The 20,768-nt window shown below is 37.3% G+C and overlaps 1 protein-coding gene across 3 annotated transcripts in view; it reads left to right on the forward strand.

Moving 5' to 3' along the window:
• The first annotated feature begins 1,065 nt into the window (after positions 1–1,065).
• Positions 1,066–20,768, forward strand: part of LOC137293505 (serine/threonine-protein kinase D3-like) — a 106,088-nt gene continuing 86,385 nt past the window's right edge. For 2 of the 3 annotated variants that reach the window (XM_067824082.1, XM_067824083.1), the window contains exon 1: positions 1,066–1,544. In XM_067824082.1, coding sequence (XP_067680183.1) covers positions 1,401–1,544 — 144 coding nt within the window. In that variant the 5' untranslated portion in view covers positions 1,066–1,400. The remainder of the gene's footprint in view (positions 1,545–20,768) is intronic. The other variant, XM_067824084.1, reaches the window with a different exon arrangement.

The following is a 20,768-nucleotide window of genomic DNA, read 5'->3' on the forward strand; positions in this document are numbered from 1 at the left end:
GGTCTCTGGTAAATAGCCATGAGGGTCCGGGTTAATATATGCCTTCAGCAACCCATGCTTGCAATAAAAAGCGACACGTGTCATCGGTTCCTAGTTCGCAGATCGATGCTCATGCTGTTGATCACTAGATTGTCTGGTCCAGACTCTTTTATTTACAGACCCCCGCCATATAGCTGGAACATTGCTGAATGCGGCGTAAAAGTAAACTCACTCACCCACTCTGGTAAAACCTGGAACTAGATGCAGAGAGAGAGAGAGAGAGAGAGAGAGAGAGAGAGAGAGAGAGAGAGAGAGAGAGAGAGAGAGAGAGAGAGAGAGAGAGAGAGAGAGAGAGAGAGAGAGAGAGAGAGAGAGAGAGAGAGAGAGCATGCGATTACTCGCAAAAATATCGAAAAACATCGTATTTCCTGTTTCCTGTACAGAACGTTTAGTTTTCTCTGTTGCTTACCGGAGCATTCAGGTATCGAGCTAAAGAACACTGCCTATAATTATTCCTGGTTGCACCCGACAAACCAGTGATTGGTATAACAAACAACGATCCCCGCCGTCGGAGTACGACGACTACCCGACTGACTGACTCATTAAGACTTGCATTGGTCGCTGTGTACTTAATCTGATCCGGAAGAGAATCCCCAGTTCAGTAACGCATATGCTAAACACGGATTTCAAACGTCACCAGTAATGGCACAATTACACAATGTGTCTTTAAATAGAATTAAAGACGACTTTAATTGAAAAATACTACTGTCATCTATCCACAGTGCCCTGAAGCTCAATCGTGTGTAGTCATTTCTCACCCTCATTATGCGTTGACATAAACTTTCGCCCAGTGAAGTCACCGGCGAACGTCAACAAGGCACCTTCGAAAAGGTCAAATGCAACTAGTTGTCTTACTAATGGCATATGACTATACCGAAAATGGTTCTGTTGTTTGTCGTAAAAAGGGAGTTGCCGTCCCAGCCGATTTGGTAACGATCTTATACTTCCAAGAGTACTCCATGGCCACATGTTGAAAATATACAGACACTTTTTATTGGCCGTCTGTTCTGGAGCGTGGGCGGGGACTTTGACAACATCGTCGTAAGGCAGTCTGGTGGTAAGGTTAGGGAAAGTAAATCACCTGTCACTTGTATTGGTCTCGACCATATTACGCCTGAGCGAGGTCGGCTCGGACTGGAGTAGTTCACCATTGCTTCTTCAAACTTCGACAACACCAGAGGCACGCCGGACTTAATTAATTTAAATTCACGGATGTTACAAGAGGAACAAGCCGTAGAGTGCCAGTGACACCGAATCGTCACCGCTCTCGAGCAAGCGGTGTAGAGGAGCTTAGCTGTGCCATTGAGCAGGTCCATTTCTCTGTAACAGGTGATACGAGGGACACTCTCGCATATGGCATCATGTCCGAGTTGCTCTCAAATGATTTACCTAAGAAGTTTTCATTTTGGATGCAAATTGGACTTACTCGAGAACAGATTAATGTGGAAGGTGAATTGTCTTTGGCTGGCTTGAAGGAAGCAGCGTGCTCCTTCGTGGACCGAAAGGTAGGTCAAGTCACTCTGTGACATTTTCGTTTACACTTGGGCACGCCCTGTGCGTTACTATATTTTGACAACAATAGTCATCATTTCGTGAGAACTAAACACGTTCCGTGAGGTGGATGCTCATTCTAACTCCCTGTGTCACTTCTCAACACACGACACAACACAGTATTTCATTAGATAACATGGAATTGCTGAATTCATAGGTCAAAACATTAAAACGTGTTCAGTCGCAAAACATTTTCCTTGCAACTTGTATCCTGTGATCTTTACGAAAGACAACATATATCAACTGTAGATCATGAAGTATTTTCATATGTGAAACAATTTCCTTCTTAGTTCCCGATTTTCTCTCTGTCCTATCAAAAAAGTAAATGAACATCCCTTATCCGATTAAGTTTAAGTCTTTACAACAAAGATGTATACAGGGAGGTTGCTGTCACTTATTTGGTGTTCCAGTTGTGACTTAAACATTAGTAGTATGACTTAGTAGGCATATTTCATAGTCTCACTGAACTGTCTTGTTTCCAATTTTGTGTGAATTGATGATGAAATGACAGCCATGTTTATATATGGATCACTTCTGTTTTTTTAAGTCAATATGATGTCATTGGCTTTACTTTCACAAGTACATCTTTGATTTTTTTCCATTTGCTGATGAAAATACACTTTGTAGTTGTTAAAATTGTATCAAAGCATCGTGTTGCAATGTTCATTTGCAAACGTGGAAAATATGATTGTATGTAGTTGTCATATTATAAAGGAATGACAGTGATTTCATGATACTGAAAAATTGATCACCTATTTGCATTAGATATAGGAGTCAAGGTGTGTCGATAAATAGTCCAGTGAACATTATCATCAAATCACATGCTGAAGAATCAGGGCAAGTGGAAAATTAGTCAGGACAAGTTACTTCCTTAAACTTAAAGTCAAGTGCCCAGTGGCAAGCGGCTTTTAAAAAAATTTTGAACCCCAGGTACTGGCTAGCGACCATTTATCGCCATTTTTAAACGGTTTTAATGATTTGCTCCATAATTACTTAACAGAATGAAGTAAAATTTATCTTGATGAAAGATCAGGTATTCACTGATGTTTTCTGCTTGTTTCCAGTTGCCGATCGTGTTTCTCCGAAACGCGGTCAACAGGAAGGGCAGTAGTGTATTTTGTGCTTTCCCAACAACTAACAACACCAGTTATTGCCATTTCTGAATTTTTTATGCTATTCACCTAATTTGACATAAACTTGGTAATAAAACTATTGCGTTTCAAACCTGGACATATTGAAGAAATTTCACAATTGGAATTTGTTTAAAAAAAATGAAATTTAAAAGAACAAAACTCGCTCTCACTGTGAATGTTGATGGGTTCTGATATATGCTGATAGGAAAATGGAGATGTCACCGCGGGGTTGAACTTATGATAGCTGAGATTTCGAATAGTAGTTTGCAGTTTTCGCAATGTTTGTTTTCTCAGGGGAAAAATGAAAGTGAAAATTGACAGTTATATTTTGTTGGTATCATCTGCATGGTATCTGTAGAGTCCATGAAATGGAGATGGAATATTGGGTAGATTCAAAGTTAAGTGATTGAATGTTTGCATCTGCGGTATGTTCAGACAAATTAAAATCTGCACTTTTTATGTACTGAATTGTCAAGTCATAGATTCATAACACAGCCTGGATGGATTTTCATTCAGTTCTCATCGTTTATGAAATTACATGTCAACACACTAATGGTCACGTGACATCCCCCCGACGTGTTTGGATCTCGCCTTCCAAGGGATTCATATTTGTAATGCTTACAACGTAAAATACTCATTACTCTTGTAACCTATTGTTTTTTGGATGTGTCAATGTGTGAAATGCTACGAAAGTACAAGTAAAAATGTCTTCGCAAGTGCTACAGCCAGGTGTTGGCAATAATTGGTATGCAGCGATAGCTGGTCACTAGCCAGTAGGGGTTCAAACCTGCGTCTTTAATTGATGAGCGAAGGCTTCAACCACTAGGTAATGGCCATTGACAAGAGTAAAGTTTTGCTTTCTTCCAACATTTCACTGATCTTGATTCAGATGGTGTTTAAGCCTGTGGTGATCAATAACTCATTATTGTTCATATTGAATAAATCATTTACCTTCGAAAGTATTTCTTTTTGTACTTTGATATGTAGGATTGGATGAATCTTAATATATTTTGGAATAACTTACCAAGGCAATTTTCATTAATGAGTGAGTATGGATTTATGCCACTTTTAGCAGTATTCCAGCAATATTACCAGAAATGGGCTTCACTCGTACCCATGTATGGAGTCAAAACAGGGTCTTTGACGCTTAAGCCACTTGGCAACCCCACCACCCCTTATTGATAATGCACTTTAAGAATTGGTTGATCCAACACAATCTTGCAGGTTAAGCAAAAATAATGTTCCTTATCAATTCTAGAAATTAACATAATATGATCAGAGGCCTAGTATCATTAGTGTCTTTTGAGGGACACAACTAATATTGGGGACATGGTTCTGAGTGTCAGGGATGGGCATCTTGTCATTGTCTCATGACTATTTGAACATAAAATGAGCTGTGCCATCAGTTAAAATACCATGTAAAAAATACAAACCACTCTTGTTATTGTAATTGGAACTAAATATGCTGTAATGTAAACCATCAAACATGTCTGCCAAATAGGTTCTCCTGAGTCAAATGAATCCGTTCTTTTGAAAAGCCACTTGTTATTGTAATTTTCAATAAATGTTCTGTAATGGAAACCATAACATCATTCATTTGAAAAAGTTAAGTCACCCATTTTCCTTGATGCAATTTTAGGTTTTGTCTTAAAGTTAAACAAACTTGTCTGCCAAATAACGTTCCCCTGAGTCACATGAATCCGTTCTTTTGAAAAGCCTGTGTAAAGCTTAAGTTCACAGCTGATTTTTATGCCTATTGTCATTGCTGTACACCAGTTACAGGAACTGTGCCTCTGCTAACTTGTCCTGGACAGGAAAATGTGATAGCAATCATGGAAGTGGAAAAAGTATTGTTGGAGACTTAACGATGTTTCCGGTTCCTGCGTTAACGTATCCTTGGCTTGGAGAACAGTGTGAAAATATCATTTTTGTCAAGTGAAATTGAAAACATTTAACTCATTTCTAGCAAAGTAGAGAAAGTAAACCGAATGCCAAGCTTGAGTGAACTGTCATTCCAGCTCCAGACAGGGCTTGTGATCCCTGGCGATGTAGTAAATGCGTTAACTACAACAACACTGGTGTAAGGAGCTCTTCAATGTGTGCAGTTTTACAACCCACTTAGGTCACAATGAATGCAGCTGAGATTATCACAGCCCTGACTTTGTTGCATACTAGTATTATTCTTTTCATTTGTTGAGGAAATGATTTAGTTTCAGGTGTATAAGTTATGATCTTCTGATATGTAAAGTACAAAGAGCTGAATATTGAAACAACATCTTCAATGTAGATGGTATGAATTTTTCAGTTCTTCAAATGTCATCAGTAGTATGCTGGTGTAAGAAATTTTGCAGCAAAGTTTGTTTAGGAGACAGCAAGAATGGGCCTCACACAGTTTTATTGTTGTAAGGATTTACAGAAAGGGCTAACCATGCTAATCACTGCTATTTTCATAGCTCATAAGGTAGTTCAAGTTTGTTCAATGCGTCAAATTTTGAAATTCAATATGGCTCCCAGGCGGCAATCGCTGATTTTACAAACAATTCTTCTCGAAAAGTGAAAAATGTAGAATGGAAACTTGAGCATGAGTGTATGATACAAGGTTCCCGCTATGTATTTTAAACCAGATATTGTAGTTCACAAAAATGCTTAAAGTTAATGATGCCTGAAAAAGACTGTTGTTCGAACCCGACTAACCCTGAAATGTTTTGTGTTTATTTGTGTTTCTCATTGCCTTGTAATTTAGTCAGTTCATATCTGTAACAAAACTTGTATGACCATAGTTATCGTCAGTGAACATGTAGATATGTCCATGCAGTGATGTTAGGATTCTGTCACTCTAAATATTTCTAAACATTGTATCTAGCTTACAGGTCACATGCAACGCAAAACACAACTTTTCAGATTCTGATACCTTTCGGTATGCCCTAATCGAAACAAATCATCAAAAATGACAATTCAACCTGTAAAGTTGAAAAAAAAACGTGATGAAAAAAAGCTACTCGTTACTTAAACAAAAACACTGTTGATTGTGATAAGCAGACTCTGTCACAGAGGGAACTCAATGTCTGGTTTATTGACACCTATATGTCAGCTTGCCTGTCTTCTGACAATATGCAGTGCACAACTTCAATTACTGACCATTTGCTATTTGAAATTAACACCTATTGGGCTTATAAGCCATAAACAAAGAGCTGGCTAAGCGTATCGGCAAATGAACCAGGGGCCAGTGACAAGGAGTCGTTGCACACGAGTGTACACCCACTGGCCATGACTGGGTTCGGTATTATGGCTGCTTCATTTCAAGGGAGGTAAACCCAAGTGCAATATATTGCCCTTTTGATCTGCAATTATACGCTTATAATTTTGTTTATTTGTATTTTCACAATCACCAATCCATTTTATATATCATGAACAAGTGATAACTGTGTTTTAATTATATTTGATTTTTTCATCGCATGTGACCTTTATGAAACAGACATTCATTGACTGTTCCTCTTTTCTTGACAACATTATGCCTCAGTGTGTAGATCATACTACCAATAGCTGTAATGGTAATCGGTACTATAACATTGATAGTTGATGCTATCTTGGGGCGATAGACACAAATGAAAAGAGACTGTCCACATTGGTGAAAGGCAAAAGTAGTGCACTCAACAATATTCCCGCTAAATCATACTTCAGTCTGAAAATAAAGTGTATAAAGTGTATAAAGTGAAAATAAGTGTAGAACAGACAATCCAGTGATCAACATCATGAGCATTGATCTATGCAATTGGGATATGATGATGAGTATCAGTCAAGTCAGTGAGCCTGAGCACCTGATCCTGTTAATCTCCTGTTACGACACACACAGGTTTTCTGAAGATCAGTTCTAACCCAGATCTTTCAGAGTCCACAGGCAAAAGTTAATTAAAATCAGTTTTTGTTACTCAATTAAGAAGGCATTGTTAGTGAAGTATATCTGGCTAAAATATTTAAAGACGAATGTATTTACTAGTGTGTACTATTCTGCACAACCTATATATGGGGCATAATATCCTTTGAAGTTGGTAGTTCTCAAGTCAGTTCCATTGTTTTATTGTGAATCTCATTGAAGGGATACTTGATTGAAGCAAACCTAAGGGAATTATTGAAAAATAATTGAAATATTCCTGTGTAAAGTTCATGTACGTTTGGAAACTTTCAGATGGATATACTGAATGTACCATTGGAAAGGAATATGCACATCAATGATATCACCTAACATTCAGTATAACAATATTACTGATATCACCTGACATTCAATGTGTGCACATCACTTGTATCACCAGACATTCAATGTATGCATATCACTGATATCACCTGACATTCAATGTGTGCACATCACTTGTATCACCAGACATTCAATGTATGCATATCCCTGATATCACCAGACATTCAATGTACCATATCACTGATATCACCTGACATTTGATGTGCCCATATCACTGATATCACCTGAGATTCAATATACCCATATCACTGGTATCACCAGACATTCAATTTATGCAAATCACTGATATCACCAAACATTCAGTGTATGCATATCACTGGCATCACCAGACATTCAATGTATGCATATTACTGATATCACCAGACATTCAATGTATGCATATAACTGATATCACCAGACATTTGAAGTACCCATGTCACTGGTATCACCAGACATTCAGTGTATGCATATCACTGATATCACCAGACATTCAGTGCATCCACATCGCTGATATCACAGATATTCAATGTACCCTTATCCGTACAGTGGGAGCTATCTAAACTGGCACTTTAGACAACATGCCACATTGTAGAGCTGAAGATAAAAGTACAAGCCATGTAAGGGACTGAGATTTTATGCCGGTGTTGACAATTTGCTGGATTAGACAAAAGCCGGTTTTGACAGCTTCCACTGTAATATCATGAACACCAGACACTTCAAACATCCTTATCAGTGATATCACAGTCATTCAATTTATCCACATCGGTGGTATCACTTAACACTATACATCCATATCAGTGATATCATGAGCACTCAATGTACCCATATCTATGATATCGCTATGCTCTATGCATCCCCATCAGTGATGTCCCAGACATTCAATGTACCCACATCAGTAGGTATATGTTAGAGCTGTCACCAGAATCTGTTAGTTCACGTAGAGTGTCTGTGAACCTGAATTAAAGCTTGCATGTTTCCACAAAGGTATTGAAAAGATTTGATGCACAAATTATCTCAAAGTCAAATATGCAGTAAATATAAAATCTTGTTCATGCGATGCTACTGGGCCCCGAGTTCAGATAATCTATGCTTGTAATTTGCTGTTAATTAAAACTTCTTAGTTTATTGTTTGCCAGTTAACTGCTCAGTGTTGATTAAATACCAGACCTATTTTTGTCATTATTAAACAATTACAGTTGATGTCTTGATGAAAGCTCCATATTAAAACTGACACCCAAAAACATGTCCATGACTCCCCATGTTGTGTCATACCAGGGAATCATGATGAAATTTTCATGTCTAGGGCAAACACTGATCTGACATTGCACCCATGTAGAAAACTGAACGTGGCCTACAGCAAACATTTTACCCACTTGGCTACCCATGAACCATTAATATAAAGGCCAATGTGTAGACAGAATGTATCATGGTTGATACCTTCCAACCTTCCAAATGAAACCGAGATTGTATGAATACATACAGAATATAGTGAATATGAATACATGCAGAATATTTATGGATAACAGTGTTATCCATACCATCACAGAATAGTTTCATCACAGATATGCCATCTGGCAAGTGCCTCTATCTCATGGTTGACACACAAGCGTCACTGCATCATTTTGTTTTCCTCCTACTTAAACATGTTAAAGCAGACTTGATACGACTTAAGTAGAACAATGTTGAATTAGGTGTTGAATAGGACAGTTACTGTTCAGTCATATATTTGCTGAGTCAAAAGTTATACCATCATGCATTCAGTTCGTTACTCATGAGCATTCAAATCAATACTTAATATTTTTATTCATAATCCAATGTTTGTGATATGTATCATTTTCATTAGAGATGATTTGTTGCAGCCTTAATGTTGAGCGAGTATCACACCAACAATGCCCTTTCAGCCCCTTCAATATGTATTTGTAGTAGTACACCTGTGTTACCTGTGTAATTTCAGTTCTGTTGCAGTGTTGTCCCCTAAGCATTGACACCTGTGCAATATTAACACCTGCAGTGCTGGACAACACTGTTTATTGCTGCATTGATACCTGTGCAGTGCTGCCACCTGTGCTGCATGAATATCTGCTGTGCTGATAGACACCTGCAGAAATGACACCTGTTCAGCAGTGACAGTTGTGTTGTGCTGGCACTTGTACAGTGTCAGAACTATGCTGGACTGACACTAAACCTGTGTAATATTGGTAAAGTACAGGTACAGCTGTATATATATAGAGAGAGAGAGATGCATTGCCATTGGGTTAATTGCATTTCTTTGCTGTAACTTTTTAGTATCAGTAACTATGGTGATAATGTTTGTGCAGTGCTGGCATACTATAGGGTAAGATGCATCAGTTGCTGTTCGTCCCACTGTCCCTCACATTCCTGCATGACAGATATATTTACACTTTTCAGTGACTTGACTGCGTGATTGGTTCAGTTGACATTGTCAGCCAAAAGTTATTTGATGACTCAGTGGATGTGTCATAACAGTTTTAGGCATTTACATGGTGCATGTGTGGCCCAGTTATCTAAGGTGCAGCAATGCCTGTGCAGAGTTGTGTCCATTGGGTACTTCAGAATCTTGGCTTCAAGTCCTGACTTTTGAAAGAGATTTTCGAAACTTAGTGCTAAGATAGTCATAAGTGCCATACATTAACATTAATTTATGACTATCTTAGTGCCAAGAGAGCTTTGAAAATCTAGGCCCTGGCTCTCCCTGTTTTGTTTTTAAATCTGTCAGAACCATATCTCTGGCCATGGGTTTCAACAAAGTGGTGAAATGTCCCAGCCCTCTATTACTTTGGGATTTCTCCATTATTACTACTGGATACTACTGGTGTTGAAGACCAGTCCCAGTCATGATGTTTGCAGTCTTCCTTAATCTGACCTTATATCCAATTGTTGTGTCAACTGGTAATCATATATACTGACTCACTCACTTTTGGTATCTCAGCTGATGCAGGGTGATTTATGGGAGTAAGTTATATGAAGAAACAGTTACAAATATCAATTGCAATTACAATAATTTTGCCAGCATCACTTTTAGAAGATTATATATGTGCAAAAAGTGTGTTATTTCAAAACATGCAGTTTAAGCAAGATGATTAAATTTGGTTTTGAGCTTATTTTTAGAGTTTGATTAGTTTATCAGATTTCAGCCTTGTTATAAGGGAATGTGGGGGGGCTTAACATGTATCTGTATCTCATGCCCATGGCAAGTTCCATTTCTGGGTGCTTAATTCAGCTGGGTTCACCTGAAACTGTCTTCATTGGACCTGACAAGTTCAATAAGCATGCTGGTTTCTGGATAGCTCTCTAATGTCTGTGGTAGAGTGACCGGTTACTTTCTTTGTTACTATTTTCCAACAACAAATAACTGCAAGTGTCTTCCATCTTAGATGTTGTTGCATTTCCAGCTGTGATGCTGTGCGTCTGCTTCATCCTATATATCCATCTTGACATCTCAGGGTAAGACAGAAACCAGGTAATCAATTTGAACCTGTAGAGCCACAGGATCTGAGTTTGGGAGATGTGAGGTATTGTGTGCCATAGTTCTCTGCTATTTGTAATAAATCACACGTACAGTAAAAAGCTTTCTGTATTTTGGTTGTCAGTGATTTGCATTTTCTTGATCCTCTGTATACCATGCCTTGCCTTGGTCCCTAGTACACCATGACCTGCCTTGGTCCCTAGTACACCTTGACACACCCTGGTTCCCTGTACACCATTCCCTGCTTTGGCCTTTGTAGACCGTGTCCTGTGTTTGCCGTCTGCACACCATACCCTGTTTTGGCCCCCTATACACCATTCTCATTTGCCTTCTGTAGACCTTGACCTGTTTTGACCCCTTTTCTGGCATACACTATTTTAGCCCCTGTACACCATTGCCATGCAGTTCCCCATGCCCTGTTAGGGATCTCAGTACACATTCCCTCCTCTTCTGACCCATGTGTCCCATGTCCTTGTTTAGTCCATGGTATCCCTAGTCCAGAGGAATAATGCCAGCTGTATTTTCCTAATCATCAGAGTTAGCAGTACATGTTGTCAGGTTCATGCAGTCTCAATTTGAACCAAAACTGAATCATTTAGAACTATAGCATTTAGCCCTGAAATGCTATGAGTCCATGAAGACCGCCATGCATCTCAATTCAGGCTAGTGAATTAATGTATGTTTCAAACTAGTCAAAGGCTGGCTTTGTTGTTTATTAAAACCTATAAGTGAGTGTTCCTGGTCTTCTAGTTTCATTTTTCAATTTTCATTCTTCTGAGTTAGTTGAACTTATGAGGACATTGAACTTTTCTACAACACTCAGACCTTGCAGTATTGCACAAACAAAACTGTTGTTCGAACACTTAAATAGATGATTTGAAATTATTGTTACTGTAGCTTTACCCTCGTTGGAATGTGAACTTGTATCTTCTGTCAAGTAGTCTAAACAGTTGAAGAAGGTTGACTCAATCCATGACAAGATGAGATAAAGAGTCAAAGAGTAGTTCATAGTATTTAGAGATTGTCTTTCAGATCATTTTTGCTTACAGTATCATGTCTGAACAGCTACCATATCTACATGGCATTCAGAAGCCATAGCACTAATATTGAGATATGGACTTCAGCTACATTTTTTAAGTGTTACATTTCAGCAGAGGTGCTATTACCTTTGTCTAGTCTCTTCATAAAGAGTGTACTAGTCATCACCAAGTCATTATTTGTCCAAACATTTTCCCCAAAACATCGAATTACGACAGTTAAAGCTGGTATTGCTGAAATATTGATTATAGATACTGTGTAAAGTTCAATTCAGTTAGGTCATTAAACCAGAAATATTCCGGTGCAAGTACATGTTATAGTGAAAATATTTAGCATTATGTACATTAAACAGAATAAGCATATATTTCTTTCCTACTGAACCTTTGAATTGATGCCAGGTTAAATATGAAAATGTGAAGCTATACCATGTACACATATTAATTTTAATTGTTACCTGAGTTGGTTGTTTACGAAATCTGTAAACCATATGTGAAAGGTGTTTGACCATACCATAATAAGGCAGAATATCAGATTGAATACCCATAAAGATCAGGAACGGACACAAATCTTATTACTGACAGTAGTGAAATCTTCATTGGATGCAGCAGAGTAAAGATCTTGAAATGACTGAATTAAGAAAATTAGCATGTCCATAAGATTATTCTGATGAAAAATGCAACTGTCATATATTTTCATTTCTTAGTGAAGTTTGATTAACACATTAGACATGTAAATACAATGTTTAAAGGGTTACCTTTCAGTAAAGATTCAAGCAGACGGGTAGGACAATGAGTTCATCTAATCATAGTTGCTTGTTTGTTGTTTATAGTTATGCTTGGCATTATCAGCCATAGGGGGCTGTGTGGTAGCCTCATGGTAAAAGAGTTGGAGAACCAATGTGTCAAGCCCATTTCTGGTGTCCTTCTCTGTGACCTTACTGAAATATTGCTTGAAGAGGTGTAAAATAAAACGCACTCACTCACTCACTCACAGGTTGTAAGTAATCACGAAAAGCCCAGCTAATTGAGTGGTTGATGTAATGAGCAACAATTCCTCTTGGAACAACAGGACAGTTCAGTTGCAACATACAAATAGCATTAGATGCTTGATTGACATTTTAGAAGATGTTATTTGATGAACATACTAAAGAATTTTCTTTTTTTTCCAACTAACAGAAAGAAGATGAAACCAAGAAAATTTTCTATATACAATCAGCATAGATTGCCATAGACTAAACCTGATCTGACATCTTTCAGGATAACTGTTAATGCAGTTACAGTGGTCATTCCAAACCTACTCATGAGTTTCCCTTTAGATGTATAGTTTATAATTGTGTACAATTGGACATGGTCAGAAATATAACTTAATCCTGTCAGTGGGTTTGCAACATTACTGGTAAACTGGTAAATCACCATACAAATTTCACGATACAATATATGTGACATGTTTTATGCTCTGGTTCTTGTGAGATAATTTGTTGGATTAACAAACTGACTCACATGAGACAACACTGTGTGTCTGTGATTTTAACACTTTCACTTCTAAGAGAGAGAAGTGAAGCACTTTGGACTGCCACTACGCTTAGTTTTTATGCAACTTTTAAGCTATTAGGTAAAAATGTTTCCAGTTTCTTTTTTTTCCTTCAAACAAGCCATAGAAATGTGAAGGTGTTTTGAACATTTCAAACCTAAGATATTTCAAAATAATGTTGGTATGTGACGTGCAATGATATTTTAGTTTCTGATTGTGGTTCAACCTAAATTTTTCATCTTCCATTAATTTCACATTTCCCCTTTCCCCATGGACCCACACAGGGAGATGTTTTGAGATGCTAAGACATTTTGAAAAGATAAGGATTATATATTCTGTAGCTGTTTCAGTGTTGTTTCAGGTTTTTGACTTTGAGTTAAGCATAAATAATATGACGTGTTGACTGCTGACAACCAAAATGTGATGCACAAAAAACACCAAAATGCAACATTTTATTCTCAACACATTCTTTTATTTTTGCCTATTATCTGAACAATTACATCTCTAGGTCAGAGACATAATTTGTAAAAAAAACCATTTCTTCAGGTGTTGACATACAGTTTTGCACATTTCAAAGTATATTGCAATATGTTTCACAATATGCCATCTCATGTTGCAATGTATCCCAGTTTAATTTCTTGGGCAAATCCAATTCCAGTGCTGTCAGCCACATTAACAAAGCCAAATGTTTTATGTTATATTACTTCTTATTTGCTTTTAGTGCCAGATTAAGGGGAGTTTCATATGATTTCTATACTTCAGTTTTATTTTTTTATTCTAACTTTCTGCTGTTTAGGATTAACTTTTTTTTTTGTCTGCCCTAGCAGATTGTATTGCATGTTGTTATGGAAGCCACTACTTGAGCCAAATAATCTCACCTTAAGAACATCATGTAACATCACTATGTTACAATGATTTATAATCACTTGCTTATGATATTTTTGGAAACATATAAATATCATTGGTAAGAGTTTTTGATTTTGGAAAAAACTTTATTGCTTTGATTAAACATGAGTTCCAAATTATTTGACCATTAGCCAGCCTTGAATAAGTTAAAGCAGTACAAACCTCCTAGTCGATGAGGCTAAATTGACAGATTTTTGTTTTTATTGTCATCGTAAACCTAGACAATACCCGGACAATATGATTGATGGTTGTAGTATCTCCCACTAAGTTGCCTTGCCCAAATTTGGCTACCTAGCGATGTAGTAACATTAAACAAGGATATAGGGATTTTACTGAATAATTTATCGGACATCAGTTCCTCACTTACTTGATTCAGGCCTGGTAACTCTTGAAATAAAGTTTTACGTATTTATGTCCTCATAAAACATAAAGCCGGAAGGTGGGTGGGTGGGGGTGGGGTGTGGTAGAGGGAAGATTAAAACTCATAAGTAATATTCCTTTCAAATACTAAAAGTATTTTACAACGTGTATTTCTGGTTTTATGTATTTATTTCCTTAGAAAACGTAAAGAGAGGTGGGAGAAAGAAAAAATGTCTAGTCAAAGTAATATTCCTTTTAAATACTAAAAGTATTTTACTTTGGGCAATTTATGAAATGTATATGTGGCAAAAATGAATGAATGAATGGGGCAAAACGTGATTATATACCTCTGAATGACTTTGATTAACCAATCACAATCCAGTATTTACTGAAGTCATGGTAGAATAATTGTCTCTTATTTTCATGTAGGGGGCTGTGAGGTGGTCTACTGGTTAAAGTGTTTGCTTGTCATGTGGACTTCCTGGGTTAGATTCCCCACATGGGTACAATGTGTGAAGCCCATGTCTGGTGTCTTCCACCATGATATGCTGGGATATTGCTAAAAGCAGATTAAACCCAACTAACTAACTCACTCACTCACTCATGATTTGCATGTGCAGTCCATGTACCACTTGCTCTCCTTTCCTACATGTGTATTCACAATTGTGGCATTTATCTCAGTCTGTTCTGAGTAGCATGTTTCAGTCTTACATGTGTAACGTTTATACTTCTGATATGGCAAGGCACCAGTTGTCAGAAAATATTAAGTGGCAAATCATAGGTTTGCATAGAACTGATATGTCATCTTCTGACATTTGATGAGACTTTGTTAGCAATATGGTAATCAGCAAATCAACAAATGAAGGAAGTTACTGATATGAATTGCTAGATGAAATCCAACTTGGAACATCATTTGTGGATGTTGATCATGTGATTGTAACCTGGACCTGATAAAATTCAGATAATCTCAACGGGGAATGGTATCTGACATATATCCTTTAACCATCAGCAATTTCCCACCTTTACAACCACCCACCATGTTCTCATACAGTCTTTGTGGACGACAGTGCTTGTGTCCAGCTTTGAGTAGCCATCTGCACAAATATGTTATTGACACTTTGAACTGGCCTGCTAAAAGTCAATCCAACTGACATCCACTGTCCATCCACTGAACATCCACTGAACATTTACTGTTCAAACCATACAGGAATTGGATTAGGCACTTATGTATGTATGTATGTTTCGATGGCAGGAGAGTTGAAAGCGTCATCAGAATGCCTGGTTCACACATGATGATAGTGGTTGATAACTCAACTTTCCATGTAAGTTTACCTCTTTCTTTGTGACAGAGACATGATTTACACATCTTGCTGTTTCCATGCCCTTACTTACGGCCTGGGTTTACGTTCAGAAGTGTTGGATTTCATTAAAGTTGTTGCACTTGAGAAGCATAGTGGTTGAAGCATTCATTCATCACACAGAATATCCAGCTTCAGTTCCCCATGTAGGTACAATGAGTGAAGCCCATCTCTGGTGTCCCTGTTATGATGTTACTAGAATATTGCTAAAAACTAAAAACTTGCCCACCACACACACTCATTGAAGAATATTAAAACCTTGAATATTGATCAATATATTCAAAATGCCATTTGCAATAGCACAGCAACGCTCTTGTCTTTCTGTAAACATGTTGTTACACAAGCATGTTTTCAATTAATCACTTTTTGAATTTCAGTTTAGTGAAATAAAAATGGGTGGTGATATACTTTTGCTTAGATGTGTATGTCAATCATAATAATCCTTCCACAACTGAATTAGGAATTACCATATTTCCATAAAAACTATGGTTTTAGCTACCACATGGTCTTCTTCAGATGTGAGAAGTGTGACTTTAGTGAATGAGTTTCATGTGTGACCACTATGTCTTACACACCACAGGGTAAATAACCAATGCTGGCACATGATAACAAACAGTAATTTCCAAAACCAGTTTCACCAGTTTCATCTTCTTCAAAAACAAGAAGTGCCTCTTTAATGTTTGAGAACACTGACCAAAATCAAAGCCCATTTTGAACCAGTAAGGTAAACTGGCACTGCTGGCACCAGACACATTTTGCTGAAGAATAGTCTCAGGCTTATCCTTGTGTCTATGATTATATGATGACATCAAGATGATCTACTGGGATTACTGGCTGTATAAGTTGTATGGGTTCAATATGCCCCTGGCTGTTAAGTCTCATCCCCAAGTGCTGAGGACAGAGTCACTAATGAGGGTTGGCTATGGATTTTTCTTGGAGATGATATACGTTCAATTTATTAGTGGGAAGGAGCCACTGCAATTTGTTGAAGCCCTTTTGGGAAGTGGGTATTAATTAAGGTAAATACGGTGTAGAATGATTAGGCGGATGTGGACTGCAGTGAGACTTCTGTGCTATCTTATTTGGGTGAACATTATTGCAATACAGTTGCACGAAGTCAAAGTTGAAGTAAGCAGTAACTTGATTTATTTGACATGAAAGGAATTTTGTCAAAATATTTGCAAATGTTTTACACTTGTTCATTGTTTGCTGTGTAGTGTATTTCCTTTCCTTTTCTTTCATTTCTCCTTTGAGATCTTTATGGTTATAACTTTGATTTTTAATGTATGTTGTACTATGGGAAGCAAGATATGCATGCTTCTGTGTAAATGTGTATTTTATTTCCTGGTTTTCTGAATAGTCATTTAAACCATCTTATAAATAGTTTTGTGTTCTTAGGAGTGCAATATCACAGCGAGAAACACCAGATATGGGCTTTACAAATTGTACCTGTGTGTGGAATCAAACCCGGGTCTTCAATGTGACGAGCGAACGCTTTAACCACTGGGCTACCCTACAGCCCCCAGACCATGAAAGAGAAACCATATATGCACAGGAGGTCTCTGACATGACGAGAGAACTCTTTAACCTTGGTCTCTGACATGACGAGAGAACTCTTTAACCTTGGTCTCTGACATGACGAGAGAACTCTTTAACCTTGGTCTCCGACATGACGAGAGAACTCTTTAACCTTGGTCTCTGACATGACGAGAGAACTCTTTAACTATGAGACTACCCCGCTAGACCCTTTGACATTCCCATGCTAGATGGTGAGTTTGGATCTCAGATATGCCCCAGTTCTTGGTTAATGGCTTCTACTCAAGTGGTAAACATCCAAAATCTGCATCCCTTCACATTTATTGGAAACAGTTTTCATTGCTGCGGAAAACCTGCTTACTTCTTCATGAGCAGATATGGAGGTCACAGTACTGACTCTCTGAAGTAGTGTTAGTTGGCTCGCACACTGTTTTGGGCAAGGTTAATGTGTGAGGCTTGCCCTGACTAATTCAGTTTGTAGACACTTACCACTTTGGTAAATTTGATGATAGGCCTCCTTGTTTGGTCAACCTACTGGACAATTTTGGACATGGTCAAATCTCTGATGAAGCCCTTCTGTTTTACAAGTATAGTATGTGCACTTAAAGCATGCACATGTTAGCTTCTTCTTCTTCTTCATCATCATCATCATCATCATCATCATCATCATCATCTTATGTCACATATCCCAGTTGCGTAGATCCATACACATGCTGTTGATCAGTGAATTGTCTGGTCCTAGTTCAAATATTTACAGACTGCCATCATATATTTGGAATATTGCTAGTGCAGTGTAAAACTAAACGGACTGACTGACTGACTGACTGACTGACTGACTGACTGACTGGCTGACTGTATCACCCACTCACCTTAATGTAAATGCTAGAAGGCAGATTTAAGGACCTGCCTTAGCGATTTTTCAGTATTCATCAGTAATTTTCCAATGTGTCTACATCACTGGTGGTGTATATGATGTTTCGGAGTGAGTGTGCTATGTCAGAGCATGGTGTTACAAGTTAAACTACTGCATATGATCTCAATCTGCAAACCCAATGATGCTGACTGAAGTCTTCATTAAAAGCTCAGCCAGACACACACACATATGCATGCACCTTGTAATAATGATGTGTGCAGTGTCAAACCCCATACGTCATGAGTCTATCAAAACATGTGGCATGTTGATGTAATATTTTAACTTAAAATGTTTCCATACAGACATTTTGTTTCACTGATACTTGTCCATACTTTGTTCAGCTATTTGAAGTTTAATAATATGTGATTATTTTCAAACATTTTCAGTTTTAATGCTTGTCTTTCCATCTTTAAAGAATCAGCATTTTAATCTGTTTATAGTCACCTTGATGTAAAAACGACAAATTAACATTTGGTCATGTAATGCAGAATGATAGTGTTTCATAATACACTTATTGTTGTAATGGTGTTTTTGCAAGATAGGTGTAATGTATGATCCTGTTATACTTTTATACTTGTTGATACCTCTTTTGTCATCATTTGATGATGTGCAATGTTTTTATTAAATTGTAAAGAGTATACAGTTTCTTCTGATTGGTTGCTCAAGGCTATAATTAGTGGGGAAAAATAAATACATCAGCACCAATAATAACAAGTCCCAATATCAAAGATTCTACTGGCATATAAGGAAATTCATATGTGCGGATTACAGATAATCAGGCTTGAAACAATTCTCTGCCCTTCTATCTGCTCCAGCCAATCACACTTTCTGTATAAAATCAGTTTCTGTGATCTGGGATGAAAAAAAATTGTCCCTGTTCTTAGTTCTATATTTTTTGCATAAATTTAAAAAAAAAAAGTAGTCAAGATTCTTATGACAAAAAGGAATTTGTTTACACTCCTTCCTTTCAAACTGCTGTTTTTTTGTGTTCTTTTTCCTATTGTTGTCTGTAAATAGTTCACTCGATACCAGAGAATCTAGTGATTGCCTTCATGAGCTTCGAACTGCAGCACATTTCCAATCGTAAGTGGCATTAGTATTTCTTAAATAACTTTTTATGGAAAAATCTACTTTTTATTTGTTTTAAAAAAGCTTCTAATCTTATGAATATTTGAGTAAGTATACAGCAGTCTTCAGTAGATCGTAAACAAACTACACTGTTTTCATTTTTTATTTACTGATAAATTAAATCCTTGTGACATATTGCTTTGGCTTTTATATATAAACTTCAGTGTCACAAGCACATACATTCCTGCATACAAACAGCTAAGAGTGTATATTTTGCTGACTAAGGGTTTTCATTTGCCTCTATTGCACAGTTCACATTCCGAAAATATGGCTCAGAGGAAATAGAAGTAAAAACTTTGAACACAACAAAATGAAAACCTGATATTTGTCAGTAAAAATAATCATCATATTGTTTTGTTTCTTCAGTGTATTGGTAACAAAATGTAATTATCTATAAATGTACATTCTAGTTTGGCACTGAGAATGAAAGTCAGTTATTCTCAACATGAACATTATTGATAATCGTGAATTATCTGAAGGAACAAGAATGCCTTTCAAGGATGATTTTCTTTTGGCAGTGGTAATTGTAATGTGAACAACCTTTATAAAAAGTTTTGTTGTTTGAATCCTGTTGGGACTTGGGTTGGTAAGTGCCGCCAGTGCTTTATTGCTATTTCTAAGAGGTGACTAAATTTGATGAGATGATGAGGCTTGATGGCATGGTTAATTCTGTAATCTGTGTGTACCTTGACAGTGTAGAAGGTTCCTCAAGCAGTAGATGTCAAGATTACTTTCCAACTTTACTTGCAGCTTTCCACCTAGCTGGTTGATCTATTTTCGACCATTAAGTTCTCTGTTAAACAACAAACAAATGTAATACAAATGTACTGGAATCTGTACTTTAGGGATCGTTCACATTTTTTTATGATTTTTAGGATGGGTCACCCATTTTGTGCAAGGGAAGTAGAGGGTCAGCACTATTGGACATAAATTATTTTAAAAATTTGCTTAAAGATTATATGCAGAGGGAAGGGCTGGTCATTGATTTTGTACATGACGTGCAGAAGGTGTCACTTACTCTGTAGATACTATTTAGGGGACCCTTGCCATAATTATAAAGGGTTCCCTGAGAAGAAAGCATAATTCCAGATATGAAATGTCCTTCTTGTATCTTTTCGATTTAGGGAACTGTCTAAACATTTCAGGTAATGACCGGTGGGACATAACAGCAGAATGATGACCAAAGTAAGAGAAATCAGGCATAAAACAACAAATTTGACATCAAACTTTGACACGTGTGTTTGACAGTAGATATGATCCCAGGGAGTTCAGATTGATAATACAAGGTGCCATTGAGATTGACATCCAAAGATTAGTGAAAAAATACCAGCATCTTGAGCAGGTACCAGTTACATGGATATGTGCACTATATATCCACTGTACTCCACTGTACACAGGTTCCGTGTATATTGGAATATGCACATGCTAGTAATTGTATTCAGCAGCATGTCTTTCTCTAACCCTGCAGCATGCCTGTACTCAGAACTATGTACTTCTGTATTAAGGGAATCATATGTGCACCACAGACTTTGTTCAACCAGGAAAATATGCTAATCTT

The sequence above is a fragment of the Haliotis asinina genome, chromosome 8 (assembly GCF_037392515.1).
Source record: "Haliotis asinina isolate JCU_RB_2024 chromosome 8, JCU_Hal_asi_v2, whole genome shotgun sequence".
Taxonomy (NCBI): domain Eukaryota; kingdom Metazoa; phylum Mollusca; class Gastropoda; order Lepetellida; family Haliotidae; genus Haliotis; species Haliotis asinina.